Source organism: Lissotriton helveticus, chromosome 3_1 (assembly GCF_964261635.1).
Source record: "Lissotriton helveticus chromosome 3_1, aLisHel1.1, whole genome shotgun sequence".
NCBI classification, from domain to species: domain Eukaryota; kingdom Metazoa; phylum Chordata; class Amphibia; order Caudata; family Salamandridae; genus Lissotriton; species Lissotriton helveticus.
The window spans coordinates 1,367,298,240-1,367,315,198 of record NC_136061.1 but is presented as its reverse complement, the minus strand read 5'-3'; the positions used below and the strand labels follow the sequence as shown (position 1 = coordinate 1,367,315,198).

Below are 16,959 nucleotides of genomic sequence, written 5' to 3'. Positions count from 1 at the left end.
CGCTGGAGTATAGAGAGCATTCTGAGCGACCCACACTTATAGGTGTTGCTCATTGTGTACCTCGAGGTAAGGTCTCTGTACCTGTGTGGTTTTGCTGTGCTGTCATTATAAATTCCTGAATGGACCCATGATTGTCTGAAAAATGTCCAGGTTCATTACTCTTGAAAGGACTATGGGGGTGCTTGTTGGCCTCTACTTCATCTGAATCTTTTAACTCGGCAGCACAGTAAGACACCTATAATAAAGACTACCATGGATGGTCAGTCTACAATTTAAACACGGTCACACCACGCAGGTTTCTCCATCATGATCTTAAGAAAGCGATAGATTAAGTGTCCGCAAATTATCTGATCGCTTCAAGTTTGAATAACAATATGGAAGAAATCAAAATGGTATATTTTCCATCAGCCACAACCTAGGAGACATTTTCATATGACCAAGTAGGTGACTATGAAGCCTTGCAGAAGCTGTTGATGTTCTTTGATACCATCCAGTCTTTGCTGTGTATAAAGTCTTGGTTTTTTGTGTTGTTAAGATACAGTCTCAGAGCGGAACCCCAAATCTTAGCTGCAAACCCACTGGTGTAAAAAAATATTCTAAGGTGGGGTCTGCCTGCTGAGGCATTGTGTAGGTTTTGACTATGTGAACAATAGTCATTCTCATTCAGCTAAACATTTGTAGAATGAACTGAATGCTGCAGAAAAAGGCAGAGAATAGCAAAGGACTGTTTGAAGTGCTGTATCATCTTTGTGAGAGAAGCAAAATGCCAGTGTGTTGCTCACCTCTCTGTGTTTTCCAGAAACAGAAAACAAATAACCAAGATTAAGGAGTCGTAAGTATACATACACCTTTCGCCTCGTAGATAGCAAAATATTATTTTCACAAGGACTCATCATATGAAGTCCACCAATTGTTTTAATCCACTTGCATAGCGAAACTGGGAGACTGCTTGGGTTGCCCAGACCTCATTGCACCACAAATGCTTTCTGGGGTCATTTATGTTGCTGAGATAGATTCCGGGTGGGAGATTGTTTCAAAGACATTGGCAATGTCAACTAATTGGAATAATGCTGCATGGTTGGAGTCATTCTGATTGGCTTCCGGCATCCATCAGATTGAGCTAATGCATGAAACACCTGAGAATTTTGCGGGACAGTTATTTTAAGCCGGCTCAAATACATTACTGTATGCAGTTTTCTCACTTCTTTTGTCCCAATAGGAGGTTGTGGATTCACAAAAAATTGTGGATTCACACAGCAATTTACATTTGAATACCACTGACAAAAATGCCCGGCGTAACATATTTTATGCAGCTTTAACATTTCCGGTACTGTCCATAAAATGTTGTGATTAGCGCATGTGTATAAGTGCATGGAAAAGTAAGCAGGTCAGTCTTTAAAAGTGATTAATGGTCACTCACAAAATGAACTGAGCGGCAATCAGCTAAAAAGCTTTTTGTTAGGGATGTATGTTTTGAAGTCATTCTTGGATGTAGGTCATCTATTGAGTGGAGAACTGAAACCAGTAAATGTGTCTGTGTCTATCAGAGGCAAGGATAGAGAAACTGGATTTCAATAAGCAATTACAGTAATTAAAATTAGACTATTCATTACCACATAAAGAATATGTTAACAGAAATATTTAAACATGTTATTGTTAACAAATAATTAAGAACATATTTTGTCACAAGCATAATTGAAAATGAGAAATGATAAACAAGTAACCTACCCACAATCCTATCATCAGCCACTGGTTCCATTCTCCTGAGAAACACTGTGCATTGGAATGAGACTTTCACACTGCTCACTGTCTTCTGGCATTCTTTAGATAAGAACATTTTCAAAATGATAAATTAAAAGAGAGAAATTTGAATGGAACGGACTGCAGAGGAAATTGTTTAAGAACAGTATTGCATACAGGCACTTTTGAGATTCTGGTGATCAAACAAATGCAGCAGTGTCCTTTCAGAAAGTGTAAAACTCAAAGATCGAAACAAATACACACTATCCCTAGACATCAACCTGCAATCATCATGTAAGGGGAATAATTAAATAAAAAATATGTTACTTACCTGTGACTCTAAAGCACCGGTATGTTTCATAGATGACCATACTTCTAATTAACAGGGTTACGCTGAAGGGCCCTGTGCTCTCCGCTATAGAGGAAAAGCCCCAGTTTGGGAAGCTTTAAACAAATGGTAAGTTCTCCTGGGGTTATGGTTTCAATGATCTAGGAGACTTTTTTGTAATGTTTCTGGGGGACAGCAGAACTTCCTGCAACCCTCCTTCCCCGCCCAACATAAAAAAAAAGAAATTTGGTGGTGCCAATGCTCTTCTTGGAACATCATCATAAAATATACATGTAAATAGCCTTCGCAGGGCATTATGGGGCGCTCATTGAAGAATCAGTGAATAATAAATAAGCAGCTGCGGTCACTCATTTAATCTCTTTTTGATTAAAAAAATGTAAACAATTCTGGATGTGCCAGTTCCACCTGGAAACCATTTGCTTTTTTGTAGAGGTCTGTCGGGGTCCCACACCCCCTGCAATGTTTTAGATCACACAGGAGCAGCCATTTGATTTTATTAACCTATGGCACCCCACTCCAATATTCTCATCAAAGGTTGCAGGGGTAGCCCCAGATCCAACTGCTCCTGCAGGAGCGGCTTCACCCTTTTTTTTTTTATTAAGTGGGGTGCCCTGGTGTTCACCTTCGGGACCCTACAGCTGGTCACTCGTCGGGGCTGGTGGAGGGGAGCCCATGGCCCCCATAGCTCTGCAAGCTCCCCTGTCTGCACCCAGGGTATTTTTTGGCAAGGCAAGGACCCCCCTCCCCCCACCCGGCCTAGGGTCAGAGCATCCTTACCCTGTCCCCTTATGTCTTTTTTGTATGTTTTTCTTAGGCCTTGGGGCTGGGTCCCAAGTCCTAAGATGGCTAATGCCACATTGGTGTTGATGTGGTGGCAGCCAATCAGATCTCATCATGAGACTCGTCAACACCACCTATCCTCCAACACTGATATATAGAATGTTTTTGAGCCTTAATTGCTCAAAAGCTACTGAAAGGATTTACACCAAATCACACAAAGTATTCTTTCTCGACCCAGGTAAAGCTTTCTGCCAAATTTGATGTATTTTACCAATCCAAATCTGTAATACTGTGCCTGGAGTGGAAATGTTACAGCACTCGCTAATCCTATCCTTAAAGACTTTGCTGTAAAAATGGCAAAAGATTTTGGCCCTTTCTAGCTCGACCTGGATGGCACTGTGCTAATCCTATGCTTTAAAACCCTATATCGTGCACAGCAAAGACTTAGTGGTGTGGGTTTGGCAGCCTGCTGGGGGTTTAGCCAGGGTCTGGCGGGATGCCAAGCCATGGCCAATCCCCCACTGCGCACAGCCAACGGCTGTGCCCAGCTTGGGGATGGCTGCCTGCGAGGGAGTTGGAAGCAGGGCATGGCTGCAAGAGAGGCCCTGTGGCTTACCCCACACTGTGCAAAAGGCTGTGTGCAGAATGGGGTTGGCTGCCTAAGGGGGTTAGTTGCAGGACCATGGCACATGCAGCGGGGATATGCTTTAGGTATGGTAATAAAATATTACTCCACATAAAAAAAAACTAGAAATTCACTGAAAAAACAAAGGTTAAAGTAAAGTTATAGTTAGGTGTGATAAAAAGATGATAATTATTTTTTTTTAACAAAAACAGCTTTAGAAACTCAATGGGGGGGGGCGTGGCCAAGATGGCGGCGGAGTAAGACGTCTTGCTCGGTCCCTCCGTCGACGCTTTATCTTTGGCGTTGTTTTTAGCCCTGCAGAGCTCCCTTCCCGAGGTCCGCGGCCGCTGCCGGGCACCCGGACACTGCCTGGAAGATCTCCGCGAAGCGAGCAGCTGTTTGGAAGCAGCGTGACCGACTTGCTAGGCGCGGCCTTTCACCGGCGCGCGACCGGGGTGTTGCGCCCTGTGCGGCCGGAGCCCGCTTCTGGCGTGCGGCTGCTGGAGTCCCCGGCGCAGAGGGCCGGAATCAGGAAGGCCCGCGTCGAGAGCTGGCGGACATCGCGGCGCCGCACTGAAAGCCAGCGGGCCGCTGCCAGGAACCCAGACGGTGCACCCACGTCTTCCCGGCCAGCAGGGGCTGCGGCCAGACGGCGCTGTCCGGCCTACCACCGGCTGACGACGAGCGGATCCCTAGGAGCAGGGTAAGAGGATCACCGCGTGGGGAGCGGCGACGAGCGACGGGGGCCCTGCGCTGCACGTCCGCAGCCCCGTGCATCTAGGGGTCGGGCTGTGCCTCAAAAGACAGACCTACCCACGCCGGGGAGAGAGCGTTTAGCGTCTACAGTGCCGGCGAGGTGGCCTTAGTGGGCGGTCCCGCGGTTAGTGACTTCTGCGGCCACGGTGCACCGTAAACTTGGTGGTCCCCTGGACAGCGTGCTACCCCAGGCCCTGACTATGCAGGGAGGCCTTGGGTCTACGTTCGAGCCCCTCCTGCCCGGCCTTGCACCGACACGCCTCGGCCTTATGTCGAAGACGAGGAGGAAGCGGGCCTGAAGATACGGGTCGGAGCCGTTGGTGGGAGACCCCTAGCGAGTTTAGCCTTGTGACCGAGGTGTTCGTGCAGTGGGGACCGCCGCACGAAGCAACCCCCGGGTGCCGCGTCTCGACCGCGGCCTTGGGGCAATTGAAAGGAGGAGGCGACAGCGCACCAACCATTGCCTAGGGTCACCGGAGGTGAGGGAACGACATGGCGTCGACCAGGCCCAAAAAGGATAAGCCCCCGAAGGATGGGGTTCCGAGGAGCTCGCCGCTGCGGCCTGTGCCAGTGGCCGATAAGCACCACAGTCCAGATGACAATGAGGCCCCTGCCACCAAAGCCTTTATGCGAGAGCTCTTCACGGCCATGAAGGAAGATATCCAGGAACTGCGGACGCAGGTAGCCTCAGATCTAAGGGAGGTGAGGAGGGACGTTGACGCTATTGGAGACAGAGTCGCAACTCTGGAGGAGCATGACCTGGGGACGGCCGGGGACATACATCAGCTCCAGCACGACGTCCTACGCTTCACGGAGCAGAACCTAGATCTGCAGACGCATGCGGAGGATCTAGAGAATAGATCTCGGCGCAACAACGTCAGGATCTGGGCGGTCCCATGGAAAGGAGAGGGAACTGACCTGCGGGACTATGTTGACAGCCTCTTTCGCCACGTCCTGCAAGAGGAAGATCTCCGTGAGATCCAGATGGACCGAGTTCATAGGGTCGGCCTCCCACGTGGATCCAATGCGCCTCCCCCTGATATCCTGGTATGTGTCCACGATTTTCAGCTCAAAGAACGGATTCTGAAGAAGGCACGCGAGCACACTCCCCTCATGTTTCGTGACCATCGCCCAGTACTTTACCAAGACCTCGCGGCCTCCACTCTGGCCAAGCGGAGAGACTTTCGGCCGATCACCACCTTCCTACGTGAACAAGGGGTCCCCTACTCCTGGGGGCATCCTTTCAGGCTGGTCTTCAAGTGGAAGGGCAAGCTGGTCCAGGTGCGATCCTTGGAGGCGGCTCGTGAACTGCTGGGCCTGGAGGGAACTGAGGCCCAGACTGAGGCCTCGTCCTCCCCATCGAGGTGGCGTCGTCGCTCCGCGGAGTGACGAACAGTGGGCAAACCAGCGAAACCTTCTGGTCCGGATTTATCCATTAGCCTACAGGAGAGAGGGGCGGCAATGGCTTCTGTGGCATAGGTGACGGAGACTCCGGAGGGTTCCTGATCTCTGTCTTTGACCGCTTGACCTCTGCAGGATGATCGCTGGCGTCGGAGGGACCTGAAGTATGGACTTTGATGGGTAATGTAGTGCCACGCTCGCCGAGAAAACTGTCCTGTATCAGGACCTGGGTGGCTGGTGGGGTTAAGTCAATGCCCCAGCCCTTTGGACTTTTGTGACGGACTATTGTTCCCTCCTTTTGTCTACGACGCAGGGGGGTTCTGTCAGTTGTTTGGGGTTTTGTTTCTGGGGTGGTTCCTTGGGGGGGGGTGGGGGTGGTGGGAAGTTGGACCGGTGGGGTTTGGGAGGGAGGGGGGACTTCGCATCAGCCGTTACATGCCTCCATTTCGAAGCTGTATGATCTGCTGTCAGATTGTGGTGTGCCCTGCCTTAGTGGAGCTGTTCATGTTTTGCTTTTACGATGGGGAAGGATTTGAAAATTGTTAGTCTGAATGTACGGGGCCTTAACAGCCCGGTTAAGCGTGCGGCTATTTTGTCCTTGTTGGAGGGAGCGGAGAGCGATATCTGCTTGCTGCAAGAAACGCACCTCCTCTCCAAGGATACCAAGAGAATGAGAGATAGACGTTTTCCAATTCAAATGTGGTCCTCTTGCACTACGAAGAAACAGGGGGTAGCGATACTGATCAGTGCGAAAGCACACTGCAAAATATTATCTCAGGTGGTGGATATCAAGGGTCGATTTCTAGCCGTCAGGATCCAATGGGGCGATACCCGCCTTACAGTAGGCTCCCTCTATGCTCCCAATGTACAGCAGGAATCTTTCCTGACCTCAATGCTTGCGGACGCTCTGGCGTCTCCTGACCCCTGGGTACTGGTAGGGGGTGATCTGAATATGGTTATGGATCCGTCCCTTGATAGGTCAGAAGCGCGCTCGCACCAATCTGGGGCCATATCCAAAGGGGGACTGTTGTGGCTACAGGAAGGGGGGCTCCATGATGTTTGGCGTACACTGCACCCGTTAGAGCGCGACTACACCTATTACTCGGCGGCCCACAAGACCTACGCGCGCCTCGAGCACTTCCTTACTTCTGCCTCCCTGATGCCCCAGCTCTCTTGGGCGGAGATTGCCCCGCGCTCCCTATCCGATCAGGCCCTTATTTCTGTGCGGGTGGCTGGGGGCGGCGGCTTGCGATCGTCCGGAGGCTGGCGCCTGCGTAACTCCCTCCTCAATTCCGCCTCAGTAGTGGAGCGCCTGCGAGGCACGATCACATATTACCTTGCGACTAACGATGTGGACGAGATGCCGCTGAGCTCGGTGTGGGAAGCGCTTAAGTTGGTGGTGAGGGGCGACTGCATAGCGATCTCGGCGTCGCTGGCTAAACTGCGCAAGGAGAAACGGGAAGAGCTTGAGCGTGATGTGCAGGGTTTGGAGGCGATCCATAAGCGAACCGGGGCGCAGCGGGTCTGGAGAGAGCTCGAGACGAAAAGGCGCATGCTTAAGTATCTAGACCTTGACCGCGCCGAATATGCACTCTTGCGTTTACGCCACAAGTTCTATCTTAGTGGCGATAAAGGGGGCAGGATGCTGGCGCACCGCTTGAGGGCTCACACGCAGCAGGCGGCCATCCCGGCCGTTAGGGACGCGCATGCGGTAGAACAGACTGCGGACGACCGCATGGCGGCGACCTTTCAACGCTTCTATCACACACTGTATACGTGTGAGCCGCCCGAACCCGGTCATGTCCAAGACTACCTGGTGACCTGCGGTATCACGCCCCTCTCCCAGAGCTCGGCGGCGACTCTCGACGCGGAGATACGCATTGAGGAGGTTATCTCTGCTATTTCGCGCTTGAAGACGGCCAAGTCGCCGGGGCCGGATGGCTTCTTGGCCACCTTCTACAAGAAGTTCTGTGGGGTGCTGGCATCCTTCTTGACGCGCCTCTTTAATTCCTTCAGGGAGACGGGAAGGGTGACTCCCTCCATGGCTGAGGCCGTCATCACGGTTATCCCCAAGGCGGGAAAGGATGCTAAGGAGTGCAGCTCGTACCGCCCCATCTCGCGCCTCAATATTGACATGAAATTGTTCTCCGGTATCCTGGCTGCGCGCCTTAGCCCGTACATGGACGGAATAATTGAGCCTGCTCAGGTGGGATCCGTCCCTACGTGACAAGGGGGTGAGAACACCAAGAGGCTCCTACACCTGATGGACTCGGTGCACCGTTCCCGTACACAGGCCTTCTTCCTCTCTATAGACGCCGAGAAGGCGTTTGACTGAGTCGACTGGTCGTACCTGTTCGCGGTCCTGAAGACCTTCGGGCTAGGAGACACCTATGTCAACTGGGTGCGCTGCCTCTATGACTCCCCTTGAGCGGCTGTGAGAGTCAATGGTTGTTGATCGGAGCATTTTCCCATCACATGCGGGATGAGACAGGGCTGCCCCCTGTCGCCCTTACTCTTTGCGCTCTACATGGAGCCATTCGCTCAACGCCTCCGGGACAATGCGGCCATAAATGGGATTCGCTTTGGTGCTGAAGAGCACAAAGTGAGTCTTTACGCTGACGACATGATCCTGTCGCTCACCCAACCTCATACTTCTTTGCGGCACCTCTCCCGGGAGCTCCGGGAGTTCGGGTCGGTGGCCGGCTTCAAGGTCAACTTCCTCAAATCCCAAATCCTCAACCTCTCAGTGCCGGCGGAAGATGTTTGGGACCTACAGAGGGACTTTGACTTTCAGTGGGTTCACACGGACATCCCCTACCTCGGGATTCGTTTGGCACCCACAATACCGCAGACTGTTTCCCTCAACTACAGGCTTCTGCTTGAACAGACGGCCAAATCGGTCTCGGATTGGTCCCGGTTACAGTTGGCCTGGTTCGGCTGACTGGCAGCAATAAAGAGGACGATCCTCCCGCGCATCCTCTATCTCTTTCAGATGTTGCCCTCACGCCCCCCGCCAGGAGCATTGAAGAAATTGCAGAGGCTGCTCACCACGTTTTTGTGGAATCATAAACGTCCCCGGGTAGCGTTCGCCCAGGTTACGACCCCCCGAAGCGAGGGTGGCTTGGGCTTCCCTTGCGTAGAGGCATACTATCAGGCGTCTTGCCTGCGCTTTATCCTTGAATGGAACAGGCCACTGTCCAGCAAACACTGGCTATTTATGGACCAGACGGTGGCGGCCCGCAATATTTGGCGCGAACTGTGGCTCTCGCGTAAACATAGGGCATGGGGCATGTATTCATCGCCGGTCACTTCACCAACGATGGATGCCTGGGATCGCCTGGCACGCGGGCGGGGTTGGACCTCCTTTCCGTCACCTCTGACGCCTATTGTGGACAACCCGGAGTTTCCCCCGGGCTGCGCTTCGCCGGTGTTTCAACGCTGGAGGGAGCTGGGCTGTAAGAGGGTGGGCCACCTCTTCCAATTGGAAGGGCTGATCCCGTTCTCCTCTCTCCGTAGAGAGTACTTTGAGCTGCGCGAGTCCGACGCCTTCCCTAACTCACAGGTCGCTCATTGGGTCACGCTGCCTTCTAACGTAGCTGGCATGTCCCGCCCCATGACGAAACTAGAGCGCTGGGTTGTCTGTAAAAAGGACGACCGCAGACTTATTTCTGAACTATACGCATTAATTATGACGCGGCCGCATACACAGCGCACCAAGGCACAGGTCTGGTGGGAAACGGAGTTGGGCCGCCGGCTGACGCTCAAGGAATGGGATAAAGTGCACTATCGCGCACACCACACCGCTGCTAATGTGGCTGGGGCCGATCAGCCTACAAAATGGTGTCCTACTGGTATCACACACGGGCTAGGATCCATACGTGGGATCCCAAATGCCCGAGTCTTTGTTGGCGGGGCTGCGGTGCGACGGGCACCCTGACACATCTGCTCTGGAACTGCCCCAAGCTGGTGCGTTACTGGCAGGTGGTTCTGAACGACATAGGCAACGCATTTGGTATTACATTTCCCAGGGCCCCGGAGTATGTGCTGCTAGGTCTACCTCACCCTAAGGCGTTCCCCTTGCGCTCCCTGCGTGGTAGGCAGATAGCCCTAGCTCTATTGGCCGCGCGCCTAGTCATCCTTGCGCAGTGGCGCTCCCCTGCTGCCCCTGACCCGAGAGATTGGATTAGACGGCTGTGGTTGTTGTTGGGTATGGAGAGGCTTTCCCTCTGTGTGGATGGCAAGGGTGAGACATATGCGGAGCTGTGGGAACCATTTATACACTTGCTGTCACAAGATCTGCGGGAGGTAACATGCCCCAAGTTCTTACAAATTCTGTAGCTTATCCCGTTGGAACCGGTGGGGGCGAGCTCCTGAGGAGATTGGACTGGCTTGATGAGGGCGGAGATGCAGTAGGGGGCAGAGGCGGAGGCACAGGCAAGGCTGATGCGGAGTGGGGAGGGGGGCAAGGGTGGTCCATGGTGGGGGGGGTTGGAGGGGGTGGGTAGGCTTCTGTTTTCATGTTAGTGTTTGTTTTTTCTCTTCTATAAAATGCAGTACCAGCACGAGAATTGGTTGCGCCATCTGGCCGTCAGTTTATCCTCGCCGAGTCGCCCTCCGGGATGTAGACCCCATGGCTGTGTTTCAATGTTGTCCGACTATGCTCTGCCGGCCGGTGGATGTAGGCAGCCTAGCTGTGTTAAATGATGTGTCGCAGCTTCATAAAAAACGTTTGATTCTAGAAACTCAATGGGAAAAATCGAAGGTTATAGTAAGATTATAGCTAGGCGACAAGGTCAGTGGCAACATTAACGTTGTGAACTAAAAAAAAAAGAAATTCACCAGTTATGGTTAGCAGAGCAACTATAACTTGTGCTCCCACCAATCACTGCTTAGGACCTCATATATTACGTCACTCATGACATGCCCTATGACAAAGTTTATAACTTCCCGAATGACATCTCAATTGACATCATTGATGACATAATCCAAGCTTCTTTTCTACGCATTATCCTACAAACTAATATGGCATAAGAGGCCTGAAAGTACAAACTAGCTCAAAATAATATGAAGCATCATTAATGTCATCATGTATACAATTCCCTTAATTGTAGCAAGAATGTGTTATGTGCAACATTGACCCTATACCATACACTTCATGGGTAGCCTAGTTCACATTAACAATCAACCACAAATATATGGGAAGCCCTCATTGCACACGGTGTTCAATATGTATACAACTGTTCAGAGAAAGCCAAGTTCCTCAAGATACTCAACGTCTAATACGGGCAGCTTTTATATATTTCAAACCCCTCACATTCACCGAACCTACATTGAGAAATGATGTTGATAGGAGTAGAAAAGTGGGTACTAATTCAGAGGTAAGGAATCTGTGGCTAGATGTCTGTATCAGAAGAACAAGTTACTTACCTTCAGTAATGCCTTATCTGGTAGAGACAATATCTAGCAGCAGATTCCTTGTCAATCCGCCCGCTCTGTGAACTGATTTATTTCTATCTTTCATATCCCGCTTGATAATGAGATATTTCCCCGGCTTGATATTGGGATACTCCTTCTTGCAGATGCGTCTGTATTGACAGAGAGAGATACAGACATTTCTCTTTATTGGCACACCGTTTCCTTAGCCAGTTTATGTAATTGGCTCTGCGGGTTTTGACACAGAATGCATCATTGAAGAGACGGATGTCAGCAATTTGGGAAGGGGCATATAGGACTCCGTCAACTCCACATCTGGTGGTCGACATCACTACGAAGTTGCACGACTCCCTCTACTCACACCCAGAGGTACTGCTGAAAATACTTTCCGGAACCAGTCTGGCGCCTGGTGAGAATTCAAAGGTAAGGAATTGTGGCTAGATCCTGTCTCTATATACAAACCACAATATCCATGGGTCTATTCATACAAACGCACTAAATGTCTGTGTTTGTGAGCCACAAAGGATCCAAAGAAACCGCAACCTGTACACCTCTTAACAGGCTACAAGGAAATATCTTTAAAAAGGACGGATTCCCATCACTCACCATTGGTGACATGCTTCATCATCTGAGTCTCCTCCTAGTAACTCGCTGGTGTCACTAAGGGCTGCAACCCTTTCGAAAGGACAGGGGAGCTCATGGATGTTTTTATGATGTTTGGATTGTAGCGATATAACACGCTATGATAGATCCTACGGATGTGAGCAATTGGTTAGTGTCGGGGTGATGAGTGCAGTGCAAAGTAGTGAAAATAGTGAGTTAAAATTGAACAGTGAGAGAAAAAATCTTTAATTGGTATCTCTCAAAGCTCAGGCTTAAAAACAGTGCAATGACAGTTTTCAACAAATAACTGTCTGAGAATAGAAACCAAGGGTCAACAAGTTTCTGCCAAAGAGGAATTATTCATCCTCGGCCTTCTTCAGGACAACAACGATATTGCTCTGCATTAGTGAAAAACAAATATAAATAAGAAAAGGTTGGAACAAATACAACCTATTCACCTGTATTCAGGGATATACAAGTCCTCAGCAAGTGACGGATTACTGTTAGCATCCGTATTGCACGAAGAAAAGACCTCACCTCACCTGGCAATGGCTCAGAAAAAGAAAGCACCGCTCTGTACCTCTGGCGGTTCGTTAAGTCGTATGGGGAGGTCCTGTCTCGACCAGATAAAGCATTTCCGAAGGTAAGTAACTTGTTCTTCTGATACAGACATCCAGCCACAGATTCCTTACATCTGAATTAGGTACCAAAGCAAAAACATCCCCGGAGGATGGCCTGCAAACTGATTGAATCAAAATCCCTGATTCGAACCAGCCGATGTCTAGCTGGAGCATAAGAAGACAGAAGAGACTGGCTACTCTGAGGCAGGAAGAAAAGCTCTGCAGCACAAGAACTGTTGTAGGAACCACGCGTAACAAAAGCAGAAGAACAAATATTTACAATGCAATAGGTCTCGCACTGTTGAAAGTTAGAGCAATTGGTGTTAAGCTACTTAAGAAATAGACGCTGTACTTTCAGAAGCGTTGCCTGTGCACCGTCAGTTAAAATAATAGTTGACCTACCCTCCTTTATAATGTTGCCCCTACTTCATGCTGGGACAGACTTTTATTTTGTTATAGAACTGCAAACGGCAACAGTGCGCCTGCGCCGGGTGCCTAAATACAGCCCAGTAGGGGGTGTCAGTCTGCTCCGCGTGACGTCACGCCGCAAGTGATGTCTATGTCACTTTTATAAGCGCCACATTGGCGCGCTGACTTCAGTTACATTTCATGACATTCCATGCCAGGAGCGCAGAGCCATAAAGTGCACTGAAGGTGGTGTGCACAGAACAATTAGGGCCCTGAAAGGGATCAGCCCTGACCCTGAAAACCTGTCCACAGAATGGGGAGAGAGGGTGGAAGCGCTTTGGTAAGGAATATCCGGCTAGATTATGTCTCTACCAGATAAGGAGTTGCGGAAGGTAAGTAACTTGTCTATCTGCTAGAGACATCTAGCTGCAGATTCCTTATCCTAGAATAGAAACCCCAGGAAAACCATCCCCGGGGAAGGGACTGTGGACAGGTTTAGACAAGAAAGTTCTGAAGGATAGAGCGGCAAAAAAAGCTGTCCCTGCGGACTTGACTGTCCAGGCAGTAGTGCTTAGTGAATGTGTGCTGTGATGCCCACGTTGCTGCCAGACAAATGTCAAGGACTGGAACACCATGTTGCAACGCTGTGTTTGCAGCCTGAGCACTGGTGGAACGAGCTTGTAAGCCTTCAAGAGGTCAGAGCGTAGCAGATTTTGATGCAGAGGACGACCCATCGAGAGACAGTCTTCTTTTGCACCGCACAGCCTTTCTTTGAAATGTTGGTCGTCCACCCAGAACTCTTTAGTGTGGTCAAGGAGAATGACAACGCTCTTCTTGGGTTCAGGCTGTGAAGTCACTCCTCCTTTTTAGAAGGGTGTGGAGGAGCATAGAAAGTGGGCAAGGTGACAGATTGCCCCACATGGAATGGTGTTACTACTTTCAGTAAGAAAGGGACCCTAGTGCTAAGCACCAACCTATAAGGGAAGATGGTCAGGTAAGGAGGCATGGATGACAAGGCCTGCAATTCGGTCACCCTCCTAGCAGAAGTTATTGCCACCAAAAAGGCTGTTTTGATGATAAGCAGGCAGAGGGGGCATTCTGCAGAGGTTCAAATGGAGCACACATGAGTAAGGTGAGAACCAAATTAAGCTCCCACTGAGGCATGATGAATGGGGCAGGTGGGAACATATGTTCAAGCCCTTTAAGGCATCTATTTACAGTGGAGGATTTAAATAAGGACGGTTGATCTGGCAGCCTCAAGAAGGCAAATAGGGCTGAAAGAACCTTTCTTTACAATATTGTACAAATTTTTGCCACCGGCAGGCATACATGGTCTTAGTTCAGGGACACCTGGCTGCCAAAATAACATTGCAGACTTTGGGTGGAAGGTAGAATGCTATCAACTGCCGCTGCTCAATATCCACACAAGAAGGAGTAGAGTTGACAGGTTCGGATGGAAGAGCTACCACTGCTGCTGTGACAGAAGATCCTCCTGATGGGGCAGCCTGATCGGAGGGTCAATGCTCAGTTGGAGAAGCTCGGAATACCAGACTCTCTTTCCCAGTCCGGAGCCACAAGAATGGCTTGGGCCCGGTCACTCCTGATCTTCTTGAGCACTCTGGACAGAAGTGGTATTGGCGGAAAAGTGTACTTGACTCCACTTAAGATGAAAAGTGCGTTCTCGGTGGAGGAGAACAGATCTAGCCAAGACTCTCCTCACTTCTGAAAGAGACCTTTCGCCACCTCTGGATGGAGACGCCATACGTGATCCACTAGGCATCGATGGCTGAGCTTGTCCGCCCTGGCGTTCAGGGAACCTGCAGGTATTGAACCACCAGGGATATGCCCTGCTCTTCCAGCTATGTCTGGAGGCGCAAAGCCTCCTGAGAAAGGGTCCACGACCCCGCCCCTCACCGTTTGTTGCAGTACCACATGGTGGTGGTGTTGTCCGTGAACACTTGTACCAGCTTTCCCTTGAAGGAAGGAAGAAAACTTTCAATGCCATGCAAATCGCTCTGAGCTCCAGAAAGTTAATGTGGAGTCCAGATTCCGTAGGAGACCAGAGTCTCCACTTCTACCAGATGGCCGCCCCATCCCAGGAGTGACGCATCTGTCATTACTGTGTAATCTGATTGGGGAGGGGAGAGGGAACAGACTCTGACCCAATCGTAGTTGGTCAGCAACCACTGCAGGTGCTGTGCAGTTCTCTCCGAGATCTGGGCCATATCGGAGAGATTACCCTGATGTTGTGCCCACTGAACCTTCAGGTCCCACTAAAAAGCCTGCATATGCCATCTGGCATGTGTCACTGGCAGGATGTAGGAGGCCATGAGGCCCAGCATCCTCAGTCAGTCTCTCGGAAATCCAGGATAGAGGCGGAAACATCAGTACCATAGCCTGAATATCCTGGACTCGCCGCTCAGGAGGACAGGCCCGAAACTGCACTGTTTCTAGAACAGCTCTGATAAAAGGGAGCATCTGAGAGGGAGTTAGGTGTGGCTTCTGCATGTTGATAAGCAGGGAAAGCAGGAGGTTCACAATAGTCTGGCGGTGGGAAACAACAGCCTGGGGCGATCCCGCCTTCAACAGCCAGTTGCCGAGATAGGGGAAGACTATCAACCCTGATGTGCCTAGATGAGCCTCGACCACTGCCATCACCTTGGTTAACAGCCGTAGGGCTGGTAAGGCCAATGGGGACCTCTGTGAACTGAAAGTGTTCATGGTCTATTGTGAACGTCAGGTAACACAGATGAGCAGGTAGGACAGGAATGTAAAAATAGGCATCCTGCAAGTCCAACTCTACCATTCAGGGTCTAGGGCAGACAAGATCTGATCCAGAATGAGCATCTTGAACTTTTCCTTTTTGAGGAAGTAGTTGAGGGCTCATAGATCTAGGATAGGATGAAGCTCCTTGTTGCTTTCGGGACCAGGTATCAGATAGCAACCGTAGCCTACTTCTGGCGCCGGAACCCTCTCTAAGGCTCCCTTGGCCATGAGACCCTGACTTTCTCCTGAAACAAGGCCAGGTGGTCCTCCATCAGCCAGTCTTAATTCGGAGGCATGGAAGGAGGGTTAGTCTCGAAAGGTAGGGAATAGCCTTTTTGGGCTATCTGAAGAACCGATTTGTCTAATGTGATGGTTTGCCAGTTTTGGAGGTCATGGCAGATCCTGCCACCAACCGGCTGCCCGCGATCCTGAAGGGCCAGACTAGGAAGGTGTACAGGATGCAGGGAGGAGGACGGGGTGGGGGAGTGGACTTATTGGACTTCTGGCCGCCTGATCCACGGAGTCGAGAGGAGCCATGCACAGGATGCTGAATCTACACAGTCTTGTGGCTGGGATATGCCTGGTACACCTGAAAGCTACTGCCGTGGCCATGAAAGGGATGAAAAGAGTATGGGGAAGGGTAGTCACCGAGAGGCCCAAGAACTTGGCAGTAGCCCACGAGTCCTAGAAGCGTTCCAGGGCCATGTCTGCCTGATCTCCGGAGAGACGGGTGCCATCAAAGGGCATGTCCATAAGGAAATTCTAGACATCCCCAGAAAAACCTGAAATCCTCAGCCAGGCGTGGTGTCGAATAGCCACCACTGATGACATTCCTCTGCCTAGCGAGTCAGTGGTGAACTTGGCTGCGTCTCGCCCATCCGATACCACTTGGGAGAGAAAGGCACGGGTCTCCTCCGGAACCTGTGGTAGTACCTGAGCAACCGTTTCCCACAAAGAGTGGGCCTAATGGCCCGAGAGTCACAGAGTGTTGACTGAATGCAATGCAAGGCTAGCGGAAGAATAAATCTTCTTGACCCAACTATTCATCCTCTTAGATTCCCTCTCCGGGGGTGCGGAAGGGAACCTGCCTTGGGAGGAAGAGGCTTGGACTACCAACATCTCGGGGGTAGGACGATTGGTGAGGAATTTCAGATTGCCTGGTGCACGGCGATGCCGGCGGGCGATGATCCAATTCACAGGAGCCCCAGTGCTGTGCTTGGACCATGTGCCCAGAAAGACATCAGTTAAGGCCTTGTTGAAAGGCAGGAAGGGTTCCAATGAGGAGACACCCGGCTGCAGGACCTCTGTCAAGATGTTTGTCTTTACATCCACTAAAGGAAGCTGCAGGTCCAGGACCTCGGCTGACCTTCTCACCACCATAGCGCATGAAGCTCCCTCCGCCACGGTAGTGGGAGAAAGCAGGCTAGAATCCAGGGTATCCAGTCCACTGGCCTTACCCAGTTCCCCACACTAATTCA

At 50.8% G+C, this 16,959-nt stretch overlaps 1 protein-coding gene across 2 annotated transcripts in view; it reads right to left on the bottom strand.

The window, feature by feature from the left end:
* The window catches only part of SLC35F5 (solute carrier family 35 member F5), a 786,684-nt gene that overhangs the window by 37,691 nt on the left and 732,034 nt on the right, over window positions 1-16,959 (bottom strand). For both annotated transcript variants that reach the window (XM_078682012.1, XM_078682011.1), the window contains one exon: window positions 1,729-1,821. In XM_078682012.1, coding sequence (XP_078538138.1) covers window positions 1,743-1,821 — 79 coding nt within the window. In that variant the 3' untranslated portion in view covers window positions 1,729-1,742. The remainder of the gene's footprint in view (window positions 1-1,728; window positions 1,822-16,959) is intronic.